The following is a 23855-nucleotide window of genomic DNA, read 5'->3' on the forward strand; positions in this document are numbered from 1 at the left end:
CTTATATGCTCCTCAAACTCAACTGTCCCAGGCATCTTCCCCAACATACCTGGGCATTATTATAGGCATTCTCTATCTTGGTCTCTGTCACAATTTATCCAGTCACACAAGCCAGAAACCCAGAGGCTACTTTGGCTCTCATTTCTCAATTCCCACTCCCAAGGTGTCACCAAGTATGGTCAAGTTAATCTAATTGTTGTTCCAGTTAGGCCACATTTGTTCATCTCTTCTGCTATCACTCTAGACCAAGTCCCCATCAAATTTTGACTAGGCCTAGAAGCACTGTATTTTGATGGATTTTAAACTCTATCTTCCATTCTCCCTCAGAAACTCTAGACCTTTAAAACGCATGTTACTGAATTTTGCTATCTGTTATCCCTCCTTTTGGCTATTAGCTTCTGAACACTCAGGCATACTTCTTCCTCACTAACCAGTAACTTCAACACCTGGATCACCACTTCATTTCCACCCCTAGACCCACTGTCATTGTTGACAACTTCAATATTCACACTGAAGATCCCCCTAATACCCTAGTCTTTTGTTGCCAGACCCCCTTAGTGATAGGGTTTGTAAATCCACCCCACCTCAGTCATACAACTCATAGGTCTAGCATTAATTCCCTTCTTTCCTTATATCTTACATCCAGTTCAAACCACACTCTGACAACTTACATGCAAAATATTTTCTGAATCTGAGCCTCACTATCTCCACTAATGTCAATAATCCTAGTCTACTCTACTATCATCTGTTACTTCAACTACCACAACCACCTCCTAACTGATCCCCCATCTCCTCTCTTCACACCCTAAAGTCTGTCTTTTGTGCAGAGGTATCCAGAATGGTCATTTAAAAAATGTAATTCGGATATCGCCAATGCATCCTCTCCAGTTGGTTTCCATTATACTAAAGGTACAATCCAAATTCCCTTCCTGGCCTCCAAGACCTAGTCCTTACCCACCTCTCCCATTCATCTCCCTCTACCCTTCCTCTTCATCACTAACATTGGGCCATACTGATCTGTTTTCAAACTTGGATCTTTAGCCACTGCACTTAAAACATATTTTGATATATTAAGTGGTACACATCAATCTTTTGTTAATGATGGTTAACTAAAGTTACTGATTTCTAAAGCTTGTTGGAGACAGACTCTTTTTAACTCTAAAAAATTAGAACTTTCCAGTACTGACAAAAGGAGGAAAAAAAGCTCTTTGAGACTTATCATTCACCTGTTTTCCCTAAATGAAAAAAAAATATTAAAAGATGCCTTCTACTCTAAGTAAAAGTAAAATTATTCTAAAGGTATCTTGGATTCAGGAGTACTTGGGTGGCACAGTTAGTTGGTTAAGTGTCTGACCTTGGCTCAGGTCATGATTTCACAGTTTGTGGGTTTGAGCCCCACATAGGGCTCTGTGCTGACAGCTCAGAGCCTGGAGCCTGCTTTGGATTCTCTCTCTCTCTCTCTCTCTCTCTCTCCCCTGCTTGTGCTCTCTCTCTCTCAAAAGTAAACAAATAAACATTACAAAAATTAAAGGTATCTTGGATTCTGTTTATTATACTTTTATAAAATAAAATGTCTTTATTGGAATTATGTATGAGGAATATTCAACTTTAGAGAGAGGTATGGGTGGTATAAAGAAGGGAGACATTTCATATATATACTTTCTTGTATTGTTTGAATTTACTGTATGTAAATAGTAATTTTAGTTTTTAAATTATATTTTAGAGGAAAATACATATGTGTTAATAGTAGTTGATATCAAAGGTCCTTCTTTTCTATATTTTCCTAAAATTCAACACAGTACTTTCACCTTAAATGACGTACTCAGATGTGCAAAATTGTTGCTTCCTTAGGAGTTTTCTTTAAAAAACTGAATATATTTCAGATTTTAAAAAAAGGATAGATTTGAATAGCAGTTCCCAAAGAATAGTCTAAGAACTTTGTGGAGTCTCCAGGATCCTTTCAGAGGAATCATACAGTCAAAGTAATTTTCACAAGACTTCGTTTGTTTGTTTCACAGGTCTGACGTCGGCACTGATGACAGAAAAGCAATGATGAGCAGAACATTTGGCAACCTAGCTTGAATCAAGGCAGTGGTACCAAACTGTTATCAGCAGTCATTGTGTTCTTCACCACCAAATACAGTTTTAGTTTGTTTTTAAAGGCTCATTTCACTTAAGACAATGCTTAATGGAGCAAATAAAAATTATTAGTTTCATTAAGTAGAGATCCTTGAATACATGACTTTTTAATATTCTGTGTGATGAACTGGGAAACATGCAAAAAATACTTGCTGCATACTTAAGTGCAATGCCCGTCTTGAGGAAATAGCTTATTTTTTAAATTTTAAAAAAATTTTTAAAAAATTTTATTTATTTTTGACAGAGAGAGACAGAGCATGAGCAGGGAAGGGGCGGAGAGAGAGAGGGAGACACAGAATCCGAAGCAGGCTCCAGGCTCTGAGCCATCAGCACAGAGCCTGACGCAGGGCTCGAACTCACGAGCTGTGAGATCATGACCTGAGCCGAAGTCGGACGCTCAACCGATTGAGCCACCCAGGCACCCCAATTTTTTTTAACTTTTATTTATTTTTGAGAGACAGAGAGCACGAGTGGGGAAGGGGCAGAGAGAGAGGGGGAGACACAGAATCCAAAACAGGCTCCAGGCTCTGAGCTGTCAGCACAGAGGCCAAAAAGGCCACTGGTGAGACAAATAGTAACTGAAACTGAGAAACAGGGACATGCATTGTCTAGAGCAGCTTTCCTTAATCTTTTAGAACTCATGCCCTGTTTTCATAAACATAAAAATCCCACCACCATCTGTCCTCTCACGAGTTGTCATAGCGATACGATGCCTTTCAACGCAGACTCAACACATATTGCCTAGTAGGGCAGAGACAACATTAGGAAGGGCCATAACAATGTAGTCTAAGTATGCAGTTCTCAGATGGTCTGGCTAAATCCAAGAGAAAATTTGGAGTTCACAGAATACAGCTTTGTGCCCAAGCCCAATTATCTACAGAGATCATGAAAAATTAATAGTTGTAAATAACTATTAAGTCCAACATATACTAGCTTAAAAGTGATAGTTATAATGGCTACAAATGAAAGCTACTGTGTTATACGATTTTAGAAGGACACCAGCTTTGCCTTCATCTTCACAAGAAGCCGAGTAACATATAATGTGTAACATACAAAAAGTAGTACAGCAGAACAGGTCACAGAGCACGGACTTGAAAGCCAGGCTTGAGTCCCAGCTTTCAGACTAGTTGTCTAACCTTAGGGAGGTCATTTAAACTCTCAGATGTTTCCTCAAGGAAACATCTGTCAAACAGATGAAGGATAATAACATTCTCATACTCCTTAGGTTTGTTGTAAGGACCAAATTAATATATGGAAAGTACTCGACATATACAGATGTTATATAAGCATTAGCTATTAGTTTTTTAGAAAGTATTCCTTGGCTGACTAGTAATCCAATTTGGACACTGCTACACTGACTTTTTAAAAAAGAATTAAGAAGTGTTCCACTAGACAAAACTCTTCAGGGAGTCATATAGTATATATGGAATGCATGGTCTAAGAATCAAGACATCTTGAACTAAAGATGCACTAATTAACTATAATTAATTCATTCAACAGCAGAATCTCATCTGATCTCTCCAAATTTTACAATATCAACAAAACTACTGTCGTTTGTTTAATTCACTGATAAATATTTTAAACTTAATTTTTTTTTGTTTTAACAATAAATCTTTATTGAAAGACATTAAAGACAGAAAGATATTAAGTAGAAAGCAATACCATTCTTACGGGTAGGAAGATTCAACATTAAAACTATATTAACACTCTGGGGCATCTGGGTGGCTCGGTCGGTTAAGCATCCAACTCTTGATTTTGGCTCAGGTCATGATCTCACGGTTCATGGGATTGAGCCCCGCATTGGGCTCTGCACTGACAGTGTGGAGCCTACTTGGAATTCTCTCTCTCCCTCTCTGTCTGCCCCTCTCCTGCATGCACTCTTTCTCTCTCTCTCAAAATAAATAAATAAACTTAAAAAAAAGCTATATCAACACTCCAAAATGTATCTGTAAATTTAGTGTATGTCCAACAAAAATCCTACGGTTTCTTTATGTTGACATGAGTAAAGTCTCTTTATTTTGAGAATTAGATGCATGAATAAAATTTACATAAGATCATATTGTCCATGCTATTCTCCTCTGTAACCCATTTTTTAACAGACTTTTTTTTTTTAATCTATGTTGATGCTTTATTTGAAATAGTTCTTCTGAGTTTCAGGGTTCTTTCCTGCATCAAATGAATGAAAGTCAAAGCAGGGAGGAAAAAAGAAAAAGGTACTTGTCAGTTTGAAAGTCACAGTTTATCTTTCTATAATTAGATTAGGAGGGAAAAAAATGAAGAACCCATTGGCAGCAGGAAGAAGCAAGAGTATTCTAGGGTCTGGCATTTGATGAAATAGATATTCAGTTACTGTTCATTTCCATTGTTTTTCCATGGCAGAACATACAGCAGAGACTTGGGAATACACATGCCTGAAGCCAGGTTACTGTTATATTCCATAACTATGTTGCCTGCAGGGCTGTTGCTGCCACAGTAGTTGGCTGTGCCCCAGACAAATGGGGTGCTGGTCTGTTCCCACAGATCTTTATCCCAGTCTTCATCGCAAGGAGGGGCACTGCCAGGTGCTCTCGGCCAGAGTCTCTTGTCCAAGGTTCCTGGTTTGGTTGACAACATCCTGCTCAATACAACTTTTATCGTCACAGCTGGAGATACAGTGGCTGATTTCGGCCCGAGGAACCGGTGGCGAGCATTGAAGGGATAAGTAGCCAATTTGTTTGCGACATCAGGATGATTATTTCTGCACTTGGTAAGATGACAAGGAAACCTGCAGGCCCTGATCTGGTGGTTTTTATCATAGGGGAATTATAATAGCTTTTCAGGGTCCAGGGAATTGATGTAAGTTTCTTCCATGTTGGAAATGAAGCAGCTGAATCCAAGTGCTGGTTGAGACACACTCTTCCCAGAGTCGCTTTCTCTTAATAGACTTTTTTAGAACAGTTTTATGGAAAAATTGAAAAGACAGTACAGAGTATAACTAATACCCCTACACTTAGTTTCCCCTATTATTGGCATCGTATATAGTATGGTACTTTTGTTAAAATTAATGAACCAATATTGATACCTTATTATTAAATAAAGTCCATACTTTTTTCAGATTTCTATAGTATTTACCTAATATCCTTTTCCTGTTCCAAGATCCCTTTTAGGATGTCACACTGTGTTTAGCCATTATGTCTATTTAGGCTCCTCTTGGCTGTGGTAGTTTCTCAATTTTACTAGTTCTTAATGACTTTGACAGTTTTGAGTAGTACTAGGCAGGTATTTTGTAGAACACCCCACTTTTAGAATTTGTCTAATGTTCTTCTCACAATAAGAGTCAGGCTATGGGCTATTGGGAGGAAGGCTACAGAGGTAAAGTGCTATTTTCGTCAAATTAAATCAAAGCTACACACTACCAACAAGATTTATGGCTTCTGATGCTGACCTTGACCACCTGGCTGAAATAGTGTAAGATTTCTCCACTGCAAAGTTACTCTCCCCCACCCTGCCACCACACCATTTAGAGGGAAGTGACTATGAGCAGTCGAAACCTACACAGGGTGCAGTTCTGCTCCGGCTTCTCGAGGGCAGACCGTCTACATAGTTATTTTGAAATCTGCCTTGGAGATCTGTCTCTTCTCTTCCACTAATTAACTTATTTAATCAAATATTTATATCAGTGTAGACTCATGAATACTTATTTTATACTGTTAGTTATGATCCAGTATTACTTTATTTTGTTGCTTATTTTTAGCCACCAGGACACTCACACATCAATCAATATGGGTATCTTTTTTTTTTTTTTTTTTTTTTTTTTTAGCACTTCCTTATCTTTTGGCACTATAGTATGTTCCAGGCTTATCTTCTTTATTTCCTGCCTCAGTGTTAGAACCAGCTGTTTCTCCAAGGAGTCTGGCTCCCTATTCTCTTATTGGAGAATGATATTAGAAACCAAAATCTGAGTGCAAAGTGTGCTCATTGTACTGGAGCAGGATACCCTTTTAAAACGTCTTTTTAGGGGCGCCTGGGGGGCTCAGTTGGTTAAGCGTCTGGCTCTTGATTTGGACTCAGATCACAATCTCATTGTTGGTGAGATCGAACCACATGCTGGGCTCTGCGCTGACAGTGTGGAGCCTGCTTGGGATTCTCTCTCTCTGCCCCTCCCCTGCTCATGTTCTCTCTCTTTCTCTCTCAGTGATGAGGGAACAAAAGGCGAGCTGACACTCCCACCCCTCCCCCACCCCCACCTAGATGAGATATGTGTGATATTCCTTGGGGACTCCTGGCTGCCCAAGAACACAGGAAAGGGAAAAAACAAATGGTTAACTGATAGAGATCATAGACCTGCAGGACGTAAGTCTCCATCACTCCTCCATAGTGATGTGGGAATCAAAGGCAGAAGGAAATGGCAGATAGAATTAAATTTCCTTGTAACCTGTAGCCCACTGACAAATACTTGAGGCTGGCAGAGTAAAACTTTTCTCCAGGAACTCCCTACTGTCTTAATGCTAATGCTTTGCTAGAGGGAAAACAACTATCACTTGACAATATCTAGGGCTCCACTATCCTGTGAGTCTTCTTTAGCATAAGAAAATCTCACTGGAAACTTCCCCTGGACTTTACCTCTCACCAACTCCATAGTATATAAGCAGTCTCTCCTCAAGGTCTGGGGCAGCTCTTCCTGCCCGTGGATCCTGTTCCCGTGCTTCAATAAAATCACCTTTTTGAACCAAAGATGTCTTCAAGAATTCTATCTTGGTCATCAGCTCTAGACCCCATGGACCCCACTAAACCTCATCATCAAAATAAATACGCTTAAAAATTTTTTGTAAAAGATATTTTTAAAAGGCAGAAGATATATAGGACATATACTGCAAACAAACTCAAAAGTTCTTTCTTGGATAAGGAAGGTGAACTATGCCCATGAGTGACTTTAAAAATCGTTTAAATGAAAGCAGGCCCCTTGCTTTGTCTGGGGCTCATATACAAATACAAAAGCAAAATAACTTCATAATGCAATTCCCAAACCTGCTTTTATGACAACTGAAGGGAATTTTAAATAATAAGCAATTTGGTCTAGAAATGTGAGACCAATTATCATTTCTAAAAATAATAGTCCAATGGGTATCACAAAAGAGAATCCTTTTTTTTCAAAGGTTAATTTAGAAAAAAAGGTATAGCTATGAAAAAAAAAAACTTAAATAAAAAACAATTACCTAACATAGCTTTATTTTGGAAAAAAAAGGTAATTGAACTTGTTCCTGAATATTATTCCATGACTCATATTTGATATATGTAACAGATTACAGTGCGTTGAAAGGAAAGACAAGGATATTTAATGACCATCTTTGATGAAAATTCACTCTAAATAAGCAGCTACTATTAGTAACAGAAAATTGTGACTGGAATCATTTTGGAATTAGCCCCTGGGCTATTTGTTACATGAATAAATTAAACTCAGTTTTGTTACTTATTACTTTCTAAATCAATAAATCAGCTTTAAAAGTGAACTCTGAATAGGCACATATGACTCTAGTCTTCAGTGTCCTTAAGTACTTGTTGGGTAACAATTATAAACGTCAGAGCCAATCAAACATCATTAAGCAAAATAAAACCAAGTAAAAAAAGCCTATGTTCCTTGACATATCAATTCTGGCATATGTATTAAATCAAATGCAACACTTAAAATGGTTGGATTTGATGGAAACCACGATGTATCTAAATAGTATGCATTGTTTTCTTAAATACTCTGAATATTTTAAAAGGAAATGGAAAACGGAAATTTTCCATAAAATGGAAAATCATATTTGTCAGTAAGGATTTAAAAATAAATGTTTACTGTAGGATACAAAATTAACGTATAGAAATCTGTTGCATTTCTATACACTAATAATGATAAAGCAGAAAGAGAAATTAAGAAAACAATTCCCTTTACAGTTGCATCAAAAAGAACAAAATACCAAGGAACTTAACCAGGAAGATTAAAGACCCATACTCTGAAAACTGTAAAACAGTGATGAAAGAAATTGAAGAAAACACAAATAAATGGAAAAATAAACCATGGTTGGAAGAATTAATATTGTTAAAATGTCCATACTACCCAAAGCAATATACAGATTCAATGCAATCCCTAACAAAATACCAATAGTATTTTTCACAAAACTAGAACAAACAGTCTTAAAATTTGTATGGAACCACAAAAGACTTCCAAGAGCCAAAACAATCTTGAGAAAGAAGAACAAAGCTGGAAGTATCACAATCCCAGATTTCAAAACATACTACAAAGCTGTAGTAATCAGAACAGTATGAAACTGACACAAAAATAGATGCATAGCTCAATGAAACAGAATAGAGAGCCCACATCTATATGTCAATTGATCTATAAGCAAAGGAGGCAAGAATATAAATGGAGAAAAGAAAGTTTCTTCAATAAACAGTGCTGGGAAAACTGAAGAGCTACATGCAAAAGAATGAAACTGGTCAGCTTCCTCACAAAATATACAAAAATAAACTCAAAATGGGTGAAAGATCTATGTGTGAGACCGGAAACCAGAAAGCTCCTAGAAGAAAACACAGACAATAATCTCCTGGACATGTTGCCCTTAGCAACATTTTTCTAGATACGTCTCCTGAGGCAAGGGGGACGAAAGCAAAAACAAACTAGTGGGACTACACCAAAATAAAAAGATCTTACCCAGCAAAGGAAGCCATCAACAAAAAGGCAACCTAGTGAATGGGAGAAGATATATAAATAATATAACTGATAAGGGGTTGATATCCAAAATATATAAAGAACTTATACAACTCAACACCTAAAAAACAAATAATCCAGTTTAAAAATGGGCAGAGGACATGAAGAGACATTTTTCCAAAGAAGACATACAAATGGCCAAGACACAAGAAAAGATGCTGAACATCACTAATCATGAGGGAAATGGAAATGAAAACCACAATGAGATATCACTTCCCACTAGTCAGAATGGCTACTATCAAAAAGACAAGGGGCACCTGAGTAGTTCAGTTGGTTAAGTGTCCGACTTCAGCTGAGATCATGATCTCATAGTTCGTGAGTTCGAGCCCCACGTCGGGCTGTGTGCTGACCGCTCAGAGCCTGGAGCCTGCTTCAGCTTCTGTGTCTCCCTCTCTCTCTGCCCCTCCCTTCCTCATGCTCTGTGTCTGTCTCTCAAAAATAAATAATAAACATTCAAAAAAAATTCAAAAAAAAAAAGAGCAAGGTGTTTAAAAAAAACAAAAGACAAAAGGGGCACCTGTGTGGCTCAGTCAGTTAAGCATTTGACTCTTGATTTCGGCTCAGGTTATGATCTCATGGTTCATGAGATTAAGCCCCACGTCACATTATGTCTCTCTTTCCCTCTCCCTCTGCCCCTCTCCTGCTTGCACGTGCATGCTCTCTCTCTCTCTCTCAAAATAAATAAATAAATAAAGACAATAAAGAAATTAAAAAAAAAGACAAGAAATAACAAGTATTGGCACTGTTGCTGGGAATGTAAATTGATGCAGCCACTGTTGGAAACAGTATGGAGGTTACTAAAAAAATTAAAATTAGAAATGCTATATGATCCAGTAATCCCACTTACCAGATCAAAGAAAATGAAAACACTAATTCAAAAAGACACGTGCACCCCTATGTTTATTGCAGCATTATTTACAATAGGCACAATATAGAAGCAACCCAAGTGTCTACTGGTAGGTGAATGGATGAAGAAGAGTATTACATATACACAACGGAATATTAGCCATAAAAATGAATTGCAACATGGTTGGACCTAGATGTTATTATGCTAAGTAAAATAAGTCAGAGAAAGACAAATACCACATGATTTCACTTATATGTGGAATCTAAAAATCAAACAAACAGACAAAAAAAAATCAACAACAGACTCATAAACACATAGAACAAACTGATGGTTACCAGAAGGGAGGAGGACAGAGGGATGGGCAAAAATGGGGGAAGGGGAGTGGTAGGTACAGGCTTCCAGTTATCGAATGAACACATCACAAAAGGACGAATGATACAGCATAGGAAATATAGTCAATGGTATTTTAATAGCACTGTATGGTGACAGATGGTAGCTACACTTGTGGGGAGCAGAGCTTAATGTACAGAGTTGTCAAATCACTATTTGTACACTTGAAACTAATGTAACACTGTGCATCAACTACGCCTCAATAAAAAGTAAGTAAATAAAAATTAAAACAAAAACACGATAACATAGGGTAGGGACCTAAAGTCATTTATTTTCAACCAAGGCACTTTGTGCTGTACTCTAACTTTATTCATGTCTTCCTGAACTAGGAATATAATTTGACCATACCTAAAAATAACTAAAGACGGGTTACCTAGGTAGCTCAGTAGGTTAAGCATCCGACTCTTGGTTTCAACTCAGGTCATGATCTCATGGTTTGTGAAATTGAGCATCAGACTCCATGCTAACGGCATGGAGCCTGCTTGGGATTCTCTCTCTCCCTCTCTTTCTCAGCCGCTCCTACACTCTGTCTCTCAAAATAAATGAACAAAAATAACTAAAAAACCCCAATTTCCTATACTAGTATTTTGGTTGAACTCTTAGCACATATATGTTCTTTAATATTAGAAAGTAACACGCTGGTATGATTAAAGAGAAATCTGTGTGGTAGCCAATGAGTACACCTAGATCTGATCTGAGCTACAAAAGTCACAGTTATGGATGCTGGGCTGGCTCACTTGGTTAAGTCTCCGACTTTGGCTCAGATCATGATCTTGCAGTCTGTGGGTTCAAGCCCCATGTTAAGCCCTGCACTCACAGCTCAGAGCCTGGAGCCTGCTTTGGTTTCTAGATCTTCTCTCTCTCTCTGCCCTCCCCCCACCTGCACTCTGTTTCTCTCTCCTTCCCTCTCTCAAAAATAAACATTAAAAAATTTTTTTAAATAAAAAAAGGCACAGTCATAACAAAAAGCGTGGATGCCCCAAAAGGGAGAGGCCAAGACCCAGTGAAGTTAGTACTAGAACTGTGGCCGTGAATTCAAAGTCAGAGTTCAAGGAATTCATAAGGCAAATAAAGGAGCAGAATTACAGAAGAAATATGTGATCTACAGAGTGGCAGAGTCTATCTTAAGGCTCAAGGTTGTGTTCCAAGTATCAAGTGCATAGCTGTCTAATCTTGTTTTCCTGGGTTTTGCAGGTGCTGCCTCTTACCTAACAGGTCCCACCTTCTTTTGCAGTTCTCTTAGGCTTTTCTCTCACCTGGGTGAGATGTGGTATCTCTGAAATAGCGTGGCATTTATCTTTCAACAAGTTTTTGTTGGTAAGCAGTTTTTCAGCAGGCTTCCCAGCCTCGTCTTGGAACATATATTTTTTTTGTTTTTGTTTTTGTTTTTTTTGAGAGAGAGAGAAAGATTGTGAGGAGAGGGGCAGAAGGAGAGAGAGAGAGGAGAGAGAGAATCCCAAGCAGGCTCTTTGTCCAGCATGGAGCCGTATCTCAAGACCTTGAGATCATGACCTGAGGTGAAATCAAGAGTTGGACGCTTAACTGACTGAGCCATGCAGGCATCCTTTTTTTTTTTTTTTTTGTTTTGTTTGTTTGTTTTGCATATAATACTTTCATTAAGTACTGAAAGTGGCCTCAGTATCAGAAAGAATCTAGTGTTTCCAAATCAACATTATCAAAACAGTGCATCATTGAATTCCAGTGTTTCATGAGACATATTTAGTATCTCACTTGTTTAAAGTGTTCAAAGAGGGGCACCTGGGTGGCTCGGTCAGTGAAGCATCCAACTTTTTTTTTTCTTTTTAATGTTTATTTTTGAGAGACAGACACACAGAGTGTGAACTGGGGAGGGACAGAGAGAGGAAGACACAGAATCCAAAGCAGGCTCCAGGCTCTGAGCTGTCAGCACAGAGCCAACTCAGGGCTCAAGCCCATGAACCATGACCTGAGACAAAGTCTGACACTTAACCAACTGAGCTACCCAGGTGCCCCTGTGTCCAACTTGATTTTGGCTGAGGTCATGATCTCACAATTTATGGGATTGGGCCCATGTGAGAGGCTTTGATAGCATGGAGCCTAATTGGGATTCTCTCTCTCTCTCCCTCTCTCTCTGCCCCTCCCCTACTTATGTGCTTTGTCTTTCTCTCTCAAAATAAATAAATAAACTTAAAAAAAAAGTGTTCGAAAATGAAAAAGCTGATGGTTGCTATGTTTTTTCTTCACTGGTGAAAGTTACTCATTTTTTCTTATAATTTAACATTGGCCATGAATTCAATTTTTAAATGCACATCAAACATGGCTCAAAGTTAAAATTTCTTAAAGGAGTGTGAAAATTAATAAAAGAAAACTTCACATTTTAGTCAGGAGGCCAGAAAGGAGAGCTCTCACACCAAACCAATCCTTACAGCCCATGGCAATCCCTATAAGAAGAAGCCTATACTTTGCTACCCCAGAAGGAGGAAGGTTTTCTTCTCCCCCAGCAACGGCCCAGATAATGAGAGACTGTCTCAACTCAGCCAGTGAGAAGCCACTGCACTTTCAACTCTTAGTTTACTCCAGCAGACTTTATGTTTACAAGAGTACCCCCAACTCCTCCCTGTCCTCCATACAAGAGTGTTCCTCTCCTTTGTTCTCCAGACTTGCCTATGGTTTTGCTGTAGCTTGCATGTCCCAAATTGCAGTTCTCTGCTATTCCCAAATAAACCTCTTTTTGCTTGCAAAAAAAAAAAAAAAAAGATAATTTTACTTTTAAGGTTTAAGTAAAGAGTCTATTATATTACACATCATTTAATAATTTTCTAAAATGCATTTTAAACCACTATGTGATACTGTATGATTCCATTTATGTGAAATTATAGAACAATAGTTAGGCCCGCTTGTTTTTGCTGCACATTATTCTAAAAGTACAGGCTAATGCCAAATCCAGAATATAAAATAGAGCATTTCATTTACACAAAACTGAATATTGTCAATGGTCTGTTTCTATACTTTAGGGCAAAAAAACCCAAAAAACAAAAAACAAAAAAAACTCAGGGAAAACAAAAAGTAGCCTAATTAACGAAGTCAGCATTCTTTGTGTTTAATATATTAATAACTTTTGGGAGAATCAGTTTTCTTTCTTTTTTTTTTTTAACGCTTATTTATTTTTGAAACAGAGAGAGACAGAGCATGAACAGGGGAGGGTCAGAGAGAGGGAGACACAGAACCTGAAACAGACTCCAGGCTCTGAGCCATCAGCACAGAGCCCGACGCAGGGCTCGAACTCACGGACTGCGAGATCATGATCTGAGCTGAAGTTGGCCGCTCAACCGACTGAGCCACCCAGGCACCCCAAGAATCAGTTTTCAAGAGCTAAGCCTGTTTGGGAAGTCTCTCGCACGTCGAAAGGGAAGAAAAGAATCCTCTTATCAACTGTAGTGTGTACACGTGTACACTTGAAATTAATTTACTCTGGGTAGAAGAATGACGGATGGATGCCGAGCCTTAATAGATATTAAGATATGTACAAGGCCTCTATAAATACAACAATGTGGTTTTCTCCAATTTTTTTAAAGATTTTATTTTTAAGTAATCTTTCCACCCAACATGAGGCTCAAACTCACAACAACAAGAGTCATATGCGCTACTGACTGGGCCAGCCAGGTGCCCCAAAACAGTGTGGTTTTGATGCACAGACACAGAGATGGATGGCATAGCAGAGAAAACCCAGAAATAAAGCAAAGTGCATATGATAAAGGTGGCATCTTAAATCAGTGGGAGAGAGCCTTTTAAATAGCTTTATGCCTTTATAAATAATATTTAAATAAATAGTGGTAGTTATTTGAAAAAGAAAAAACTGGATCCATAGTTCATACATAAACCAGGGTGAATTCCAAATGTATTAGACAGCTAGATGTAGATAAACAAATAAAACCATACAAGTATTATCTGGGAGTACAGGGAAATCCTGATTATGACTCAAAATCTAGAAACAAACACTGATAGAGTTGACAACATAAAATAAAAAACTTTTCAGGATAAAAAATAACAAAGAAAGTTAAAATACAAATGATCAGCTGTGAAACAAAATTATAATTTATAACACAGATTTTGGGGTTATATACCAAATATATTTTTAAGCTTCTAAATAATGAACAAAAATACCAATAATCTAGTAGCAAAATGGGCAAAAGATATGAACAATGCACAAAAAAATAAATATAAATCATCCCTAAGCATATGAATAGATGCTCAATCTCACTGGTAATACGAGATAGTGATTTTTTAAAAATATACCATTTCTTACCTATCAAATTAACAAAAATCCAAAACTTTGGTAACAATAGCAGCAAAAGTTTGACAACATAAACCTTTGGTAATGTTGTAAGGGAGCAGGTGTTCTGTTATATTGCCTTCACGAGAAACCAAATGTTACAGCTCTTTTGGAGGAGAATTTGACAATATCTAGCAATATTACATTGACTTGACTACACAAGATTATTCATTATAGTGTTGTTTGTAATGGTAAAAGATTAGAAATAACCCAATGTCCACCTATCAACAAATGAGTACATAAAATGTTGGGGCTCTATGTGGGTAGCCAAAACAATATTAATATGAAAGAAGTTCCAGGATATTCAATTAAATGAAAAAATAGGGGTGCCTGGATGGCTATTTGGCTAAGTGTCTGACTCTTGATTTTGGCTCAGGGCTTGATCTGTGGGTTCCTGAGTTCGAGCTCCACATAGGGCTCTGCCCTGACAGCAGGGATTCTCTCTCTAACTCCCTCTCTGCCCTTCCCACATGCTCTCTCATTCTCACTCTCTGTTTCAAAACAAACAAACAAACAAAAAAACAAACAAACAAACAAACTTTAAAAAAAATGAAAAAACAAGAGGGGCGCCAGGGTGGCTCAGTCGGTTAAACATCCGACTTCAGCTCAGGTCATGATCTCACAGTTTGTGAGTTCGAGCCCCGCATCAGGCTCTGTGTTGACAGCTCGGAGCCTGGAGCCTGCTTTGGATTCTGTGTCTCCTTCTCTCTCTGCCTCTCCCCAACTTGTGCTCTCTCAAAAAATAAATGTAAAAATAAATAAATAAATAAATAAAAAGAAAGAAAAAAGCATGAAGTATAATGTTTTATGTAACAAATGAATATTTTGTTTAACAAAATATGAATGCCTATGAAGGTTTTAAAAAATGGTTATAGATAGGATGAAACCATCCATCCCAATTTCCTTGCGCCAATTCGAGTCAATTCAAGTTTATCCTATTGCCCTAGTTTAATTCTCAAAAATGTCCTAGTTTCTAGGTTTTGATTGAAGGGTGCCTGGGTGGCTCAGTTGGTTAAGTGTCTGACTCTTGATTTCAGCTCAGGTCATAATCTTGGGATTGGTGAAATTGAGCCCCGCACGGGGTTGTGCACTGACAGGACCCTGCTTGGGATTCTTTCTTTCCCTCCCTCCCCCTCTCTCTCTCTCTCTCTCAAAATAAACTTTAAAAAATATTGTCCTAATTTGGATAAAAAATTACGTGGTCACCTTGTCTATAGTTGAGGGAAGGAATAGAGTGGAGGTGACAGAGATGGAAATGAGCCGTTTTGCCACTGTTATATACATTTGTCTTTCTAATTGTGTAAATATTTTACATAATCAAAGCACAAAAAAATTCAAAAAAGGAAATAAACAGAGGCACCTGGGTGGCTCAATCAGTTAAACCCCTGACTCAGGTCATGATCTCACAGTTCATGCATTCGAGTCCCACATCAAGGTCTGTGCTGACAGTGTGGAGCCTGCTCAGGATTCTCTGTCTCTCCCTCTCTCTGCTCTCTCTCTCTAAAATAAATAAATAGGGGCACCTGGGTGGCGCAGTCGGTTAAGCGTCCGACTTCAGCCAGGTCATGATCTCGCGGTCCATGAGTTCGAGCCCCGCGTCGGGCTCTGGGCTGATGGCTCGGAGCCTGGAGCCTGTTTCCGATTCTGTGTCTCCCTCTCTCTCTGCCCCTCCCCCGTTCATGCTCTGTCTTTCTCTGTCCCAAAAATAAATAAACGTTGAAAAAAAAATAAATAAAATAAAATAAAATAAATAAATAAACCTTAAAAAAAGAAAGTAAATAATCTCTAAAAACTGAAAACAAATTAACGCAAATGAACCTAACTTTATATCAAATTGGTCACATAACCACTCACAGAAAATTACTCTGACTTTGGAAGACAGTATTTGGGCTTACATCCTCAGTGTATATGCAAGGACAAAGTAATCTTAACTGCCACTTAATAGTCTTGTTGATGTATTATAAGTCATTCTATTAATGTTGTCAGAAACCAAAAATTTCAGCGTGGAAGAGTTACAGATGTAAAATCAAAAGAAGATCCTGTCACCTTAAATTTGAATTGGCAATATTACTACAAACTCAAAAAGGTTTTCCCTTGTAGCTATTTATTAGCTCTGCCCATGAAAAAGGACTAGTAAAAAGCTAGTAATAGCAACATGTAGTCCTATTGCCAAGACTGGGGTCTCTACCTACCATTTTCTTCCATTGGAAACCAAAGCCCCCCAGGGAAATGGCTAATTCCATAAGTGAGGCAGAGAATGTATAACATGAGCCTGGGACAGCCTGTCTGCAGCTAACAAAAAGGACAGAAACCATATCAGAAGGACACAAGAACCAAGTTAAAGAGGTTCCTACTAATCAAAGATGAGACAATTTGAGCAAAAAGAATAATGACAGCAACTGATTAAAACACTAAACATATTAGAAAAGTCATGAGTTTACAATGATACTTAAAACATCCCCATCCCTACAATACCTACCAAAAAGCAAAGCCAAAATGTATTAAATGCTATTGGAATTTGCTAGTGCATGAAGTCAATACTCTAAAAATGAACAAAGATGGAGAATTACATATTTATTTCACATTTCACTTATATATCTTTTATTTCAGGGTAACCAAAGGACTGTAGTAGATGTAAGAAAGTTCTATACAGAATAATTCCAGCTAATAAATGCAGAAGGAAAGATAATAATAGGTCATTATTTAATGAAACTGATAATGGCAAAGGTTATCAGTTTGAAGGGTGAAACTACAAAGTGAGAGCCTGATGGAAAACTTCTCACAAAAGGATCAGATTTTCACCATCTGAACCCACCAATCGTTTTGAACATCACTAAAAGCAGGACAACCAGATATTATGGAGCATAATTTACCACTGTATTCCATCCTCCCTAAAATTGAGCCTGAATCTAATCAGTCTTTAGATCTAATCTTCAATCTATAAGAAATAGGATAAGAAAACAAGTTAAATAAATATGAGAGGCAATCAGTCAAATCCAAAATGTGATATATTTTCCATCATAACTCACTAGTTTCTTCAACAAGTCAATGGAATTTTAAAAAATTTTGTTGTTCTTGTTGTTTTAGTTTATTTTGTAAGAGAGAGAGAGAGTGAGTGAGTAGGGGAGGAGCAGAGAGAGGGGGAGAGAGAGAATCCCAAGCAGCCTTCACACTGTCAGTTCAGAGCCCAGTGTGGGGCTCGAATTCATGAACCATGAGATCATGACCTGAGCTGAAATCAGGAGTTGGAGGTTTAACTGACTGAGCCACCTAGGCACTCCAGGCAATAGAATTTTGACAGGTGATGATGAGGGAAGGAAGAATTGTTTTACAATACATAAGAAACCTGTTTAGAAACATAAGAAACTCGACAGCTTACTACAGTAAGAGGACTATGGACCTTGAGTCGACTAAAACAACTATAAACAACATTTAGTCAATTAGGGCAATCTGAATATGGACTGGGTATTAGGTGTTAAGGAAGTATTTGCTGGTTATTGTAGATGTGGTAATGACATTGTATTGTGTAAGAAAAAAAATTTTTTTGCGATGAATAGCTAAGGTACTTTGGAGATGTAGTGAAATCACTTCATAATAGTCCAGCAAAAAAAAAGGTGGGGGGTGAGAGATACAGACAGATGAAGGAATGGATGAAACCAGTATGGCTGCCAAAGCTGGGGAGCAGGTACACAGAAGTTCATTGCACTCTCTATTTTTGTGTGTATTTGGAAAAGCAAAAAGAAAACAAACACTAAAACAAAACAAAACAAAACAAAAGCTGTAGGTAGGGATATATGATACTCAAACCACAAGATTTGAGGAATGTGTTGAACAGCAAGGATGAAAATGAGTTGTGGTGGTTACCCTTACGTCAACTTAAGAGAAAATCCAGAAAGAGAAACGAATTCTCTTATACACGGTTGCTGGAGAGAGCCTGCTAGACAAAGTATGTGCTAAAGGTCCAGAGAATGAGATTCTAAGGGAAGGCTGCACTCTAATTTGGGTCCTCTCAGAGGCCTGTGCCCCACCCATGAAAAGTATGGGGAGTGTTTCAGTTAAGAAGGGAGAAGCGGCCACAGGTTTACAGAGGACATCACAAGAGCCTAGTGCGGAAGAGAACTGCCTGTAAGGAAGAGAATACTGCTGTACAAAAAGAACTAGAATATGGAAATGTTCTCCTAGAGAGCAGAAAGATTAACTGATTTTTATTTTAAATTTTTTAAGTTTATTTATTTATTTGGGGGAGAGGGGCAGAGAGAGAGGGAGAAAGAATCTCAAGCAGGCTCTCTACCATCCTGTTGCAGGACTTGGACCCACGATCATGAGAACATGACCTGAGCTGAAATCAAGAGTCAGACGCCCAAATGACTGAGCCACCTAGGCACCCCAAGATTAACTGAATTTTAACGGAAAGGTTAAGTTATGTTATGAACTCAAGGCTCAAAACTAGTTATTAAATCCTTAGGGGTAAATATTACATGTTTTTAAATGGGAACTAGTCCAGAAGTATACCAGTTGCCTCTAGAATTGTAGAGATATGACTGTGTATAAGTACTCTTTCTCAGTAGAATTACAGAACTCTTTTCCTAGAAAAGAGGCTCTTCATATTAGCAGCTAAATGAATGGAGGTGCCTGGCTGGGTCAGTTGGTGGAGCATGAGACTTTTTTTTTAAGTGTCTATTTATTTATTTTTAAGAAAGAGAGAGAGAACAAGCAGGGAGGGGCAGAGAGAGGGAGCCACAGAATCTGAAGCAGGCTTCAGGCCCTGAACTGTCAAGCACTGAGCCTGATTTGGGATTCGAACTCACAAATTGTGAGATCATGACCTGAGCTGAAGCTGGACCCTTTACTGACTGAGCCACCCAGGTGCCCCAAAGCATGAGACTCTTGATCTCCAGGTTGGGTGTGAAAAAAATCTTTTAAAAAGAAGATTAATGGCACTGTTACCATTGTGTGATACGTAAAACACACACAACACACATATACACACACACATTATTTTAGGCAATGCTAAAAGTGTACTTGTGTATTTAGTATCCATGTTAAATTAAATGCTTATATATGTATTTAGGGGTTAAAGGACTTGTTTTCTCTTTTCTACTTTCATTGTACATTAAATAAACTTACATTTAACGTCCTAAAATAATTCAAAGCTTCTTTTTTCCCCTAACAAAATTTAAAAAATTATGACCATCAAGGACATAAACTTTCCATCTTGGGAGAATAATGCAGTAAGAACTCGTTTATCTGACAGTCGTAAAACACTGGAGTACCTTCTATGTACCAGACACTATACTAGCTGTTAGAGATACCAAGATGAATCTAAGATGACAGAAGAAAAGACACCTCTGCCCCAGTTCTCTCAGAATTCACTATAAAACAATAAGGAAAAACAAGAAAGTGAAACACTAACTCCATCTTGGAGGAACCTACAAGTTCAATGTAGGTTCAATGTAGGTTCCTTGGAGGAACCTATGAGTTCAATGTACAAGTTCAATGTGGCGGAGTAAGCAGTCTCCCTCACAGGCAGGTATGTGGACACCACAAAATTCTAGGAAGACTCAGGAATTGCAGACAAACAAGTAAGGCAGAAGCAAGCTTATTCTGAGGATAGTTATGCCTCCAAATTGGTCCCTGCCTCTCTTTTCCCACAACTGTAGAAGATGAGACAGTTTATTCCCTAGAGAAATTAAAGCAACGAGGCCTTGGACTGGGAATACCAAAAATTGTAGAGGGTGGAGATGAGGGTGGAAAGAAAGAAAGGAAGGAAGGAAGGAAGGAAGGAAGGAAGGAAGGAAGGAAGGAAGGAAGAAAGAAAGAAAGAAAGAAAGAAAGAAAGAAAGGAAGAAAGAAAGAAAGAAAGTAAGTAAGTAAATTATAGCATGCTTTCTGAATACTGACATCACCCCTCAGGACCCCAGAACATTTGAAGCCATATCACCCACTCCTACCCCAGACCAGACACTCAAAGATTCTTCCCTGAAAAGCTGTATGATCCCAAAGAGAAAAATCTATAGATCCTCAGGCAGAGGGTTCCTCAGTGAAAAAGACTGCAACCATCTGAGAGGGAGGCAAACTAGATTCCACGCCCTGTCTATGAGCACAAGGCTCCTGATTAGCATTATTAGAGTACCTAACTTATATGTATCAATAGATGGCCAAGGATCAGCAGGCATTTGAGGAAATGGAAACCATGCAAAGAGCAGAAGGGAAAACTTCAACAGCAACTGACCTCCATAATTAACAGTCCCAGAAAGATAAAAAAATATCTTATCTATAAAACAAGAAAAATATGCTCCCCAAAAAGGACAAGCAGAGAAGGGCTCTTGGAAATCAAAAATGAAAGCCAAAATTTCAAACACTAATATGAAGTTTAGAAGATTAAGAAATCATTTAGGAAGTATACTTCAATACAAAAAGACAGATAATAGGATTAGCCATTTAATAAATGAGTTTTCATACTATCATGCATCAAACTAGTATGTAACACTAATTTATTCAATGAATTGCTAAAGTAATTACTGATTTAACTAGAAGTAGTGATAAAACTATCCTGGGAAGATAGGAGATACGAGAGCTAAATTATCATCTACCATAATAAGAAGTCAACTAGTAGTTTCTAAATTCAAAGAATCAAGAGAACAGCATAAGGACATTATTTAAAATTATGGAAATAACATAATACCAAAGAGCCAGAAGTTGTTGTCTCTGATGCAGGAGATCAAAGGATTGGGAAGAAGACGCCAGGGGGTTGTTTAAGTACAATGTGCATGTACCTTAGGTATGTGCGTACATCCCACTTTGATAAAAACAGAATTTAATTTTAAAAGATCAGTATGACATCATCCTTGATCTGAAGGAGTTTATACTGTTGGAAGAGACATGCAAAACAATCATAGTAGCATGCAATACACAACTCAACAGAAGCAGACAATCTGAACAACATAGTGGATCTTATCTCAGTCAAAAAAAGGGTGCTTGTGAGACAAGGGGACACCTGAACTGTGGTTTCAGAGGATGGAAAGGGTTCACTGGTTGGAGAATGATGAATGTTTCCCCTGTCAACAGTCTACACATGTAAGTTTTCGTTCTAAAACACAAGTGATAACATTCCATAAACACACTTTCATACACCTTGCTTTTTTTTTTTTTTTTCACTTAATACCTCTTGGAGACCATTCCTCAGAAAGCCCTTAAAAAAAGCTTTCAGTTTCTCAAGGATCTTTTAGAAGTCTTACATAAAAGGAAGATAACCTATTTTTAATATACTAACTCCTAATTTTAATTTTAATTGCAACTACAACACATGCTTCTTATTAAAAATTCAACAGTATGAAAAATTAAAAATAAAAAGTAAAAACTTTTCCATTGTTCTTCCATTCCCACTTCCCCAAAATAAGCACTTTGAATTTCCTTCCAGACCTTTTTCTATAAAAATAAAAATGCACATACACGTAAATACTATTCAACTAATGTTCCATGCATCTACTACAGCTTATACTCACACTAGTCTATACACATAAAGTGTATACAGTGTAACGTAAGTGTATAAATACACTTACGTTATTTAAAGTCTCTTAAAGTCAAGGATTCTGTGATGAGAAACTTTAAACTTTACTGCATGTCAACTTACCAACGCAATCACAACACTCATCCCAAAGGGTCCCAAGACATAACATACACTCCTTACAGCAGGAACAATTCCCTTCTCCAGGTCGGCACTGGCAGAGCTCCTGGAAATAAGATAGATGTTCAAACTTAAAATTTCAAACAACCATATTTAAAACTGTTAGTTTTTTGCAACAACCCCCCCATATATGCATTTATAGTCATTTACTCTTCACACAATTTTTTATTCAAGATCATTAACTGTTTGTAAGAACATAAATATCTACAATGTCAAGTAGATTTATATTTTCTTTTGGATGCATTCAGTGATCTATTTTGGATGCTTTTATCTTATTGTGAAACCAAAGAAAACCTTGTACTTTATAACCCATTACTTTACCCCCTACACTACCGTGAAAAATAGTTCAGTACAAGCACAAAACCTGCTTTTCAGCTATTAGACTCATTGTATAAATTAAATGAATAGCCAGCTTGTAGCAGGAGCTGTGCTTTCTCAATACGTGGAGTCTTTCAAAAACTGCTATTTTTATTGACCTACAACATATTAAAAGAGTGTGCTTGGTGCAGCAGACTATTTAAAAGAAGGCAGCGATTATTTCCTCCCGATGTCCACCCACCCTCTTTGCAATGTAACTTTGCAGCTCTTCCTATCAAAGGACAGTGTCTATTTCCAGACTAGCTTTAATCAGCAGAATTTGGTGGAAATGACATCGTGTGAGTTCTGAGTCTGGGTCTCCATGGCACTGAGTGCTTATACTCCTCCTCTTAGAACTTCTCCCAGCTGCCATGTGTAGCCTGGAAGAAGGCCACATGGGCAAGTTGGTCCATTGGACGCCTTCCTCTCTCATCCAGCCTCCAACCAACCAGCAGCTGACAATGGACATAAGAATGAGACCAGAAAAACCATACAGTTGATATGGGCCCAAATGGCCAACCCACAAAAATAGGAGCTAAACAAATGGTTACTGTTTTAAGCCACTAAACTTTGGAGTCATTTGTCACTCCACAAAAGCGAATTAATACAGCTTGTTTCTCAAATGAAGCTCCCAGGTAATTCCTCTAGCCCCCTCGCCACCAGACAACCACTCCTAAACAAACCCAACGTAAAGAGAATTCTGTAGCCACCATTACCTGCTTAGCTTTCCCTGGCTTATGAGATACCACATACATTTTTATTTTTATTTATTTACTTATTTTTGAGAGAAAGACAGAATGTGAGCAGGGGAGGGGCAGAGAGAGAGGGAGACCCAGAATCCAAAGCAGGCTCCAGGCTCTGAGCTGTCAGCACAGAGCCCAACGTGGGGCTCAAACTCACAAACCATGAGATCATGACCTGAGCCAAAGTTGGAAGCTTAACTCACGGAGCTACCCAGGTGCCCCAAAGATACCATATACATTTTGAAAAAAATTTAACATAGCACATAATATTAATTCCTATTAAATTCGTCTTATTACATTTCTAGACTACTGGAGTCACTCCAATGTTCTAGTATGACATGATTTTTTGCACCCTTGATATTTAATTCCTTTTTTCTTCTTCTCTAAAAGTTCCCTAGCTATTTCACAGCATTTTCGGCAGTCGACACTTGTACTATTTTCTAACTAATTAGAAAATTAGATTAGTTTGATCCCGATGTATACCTGTGACCTGATGATACATGCAAGTAGTAGTATTTTAGTTCTTCAAAACTCTGTACAATCAAGCTGAATTCACTTACTGCAGACCTTCGGTAACTTTGCTAAGTCTATTAGAAAGAGAAGGACTAAAAGGGAAGGGTCTTCCTGAAAAGTACAGATGCTTCATCATA

The 23855-nt window shown here is 38.0% G+C and overlaps 1 protein-coding gene and 1 pseudogene across 2 annotated transcripts in view; both read right to left on the reverse strand.

Annotated features, from left to right (window-relative positions):
* The window catches only part of TWSG1 (twisted gastrulation BMP signaling modulator 1), a 71881-nt gene that overhangs the window by 14066 nt on the left and 33960 nt on the right, over window positions 1-23855 (reverse strand). For both annotated transcript variants that reach the window (XM_045459789.1, XM_045459790.1), the window contains exon 3: window positions 22052-22151. In XM_045459789.1, the coding sequence (XP_045315745.1) occupies window positions 22052-22151 (100 nt within the window). The remainder of the gene's footprint in view (window positions 1-22051; window positions 22152-23855) is intronic.
* On the reverse strand, window positions 4360-6292 carry LOC123588601 (annotated as a pseudogene).

This window comes from Leopardus geoffroyi, chromosome D3, assembly GCF_018350155.1.
Source record: "Leopardus geoffroyi isolate Oge1 chromosome D3, O.geoffroyi_Oge1_pat1.0, whole genome shotgun sequence".
Taxonomy (NCBI): domain Eukaryota; kingdom Metazoa; phylum Chordata; class Mammalia; order Carnivora; family Felidae; genus Leopardus; species Leopardus geoffroyi.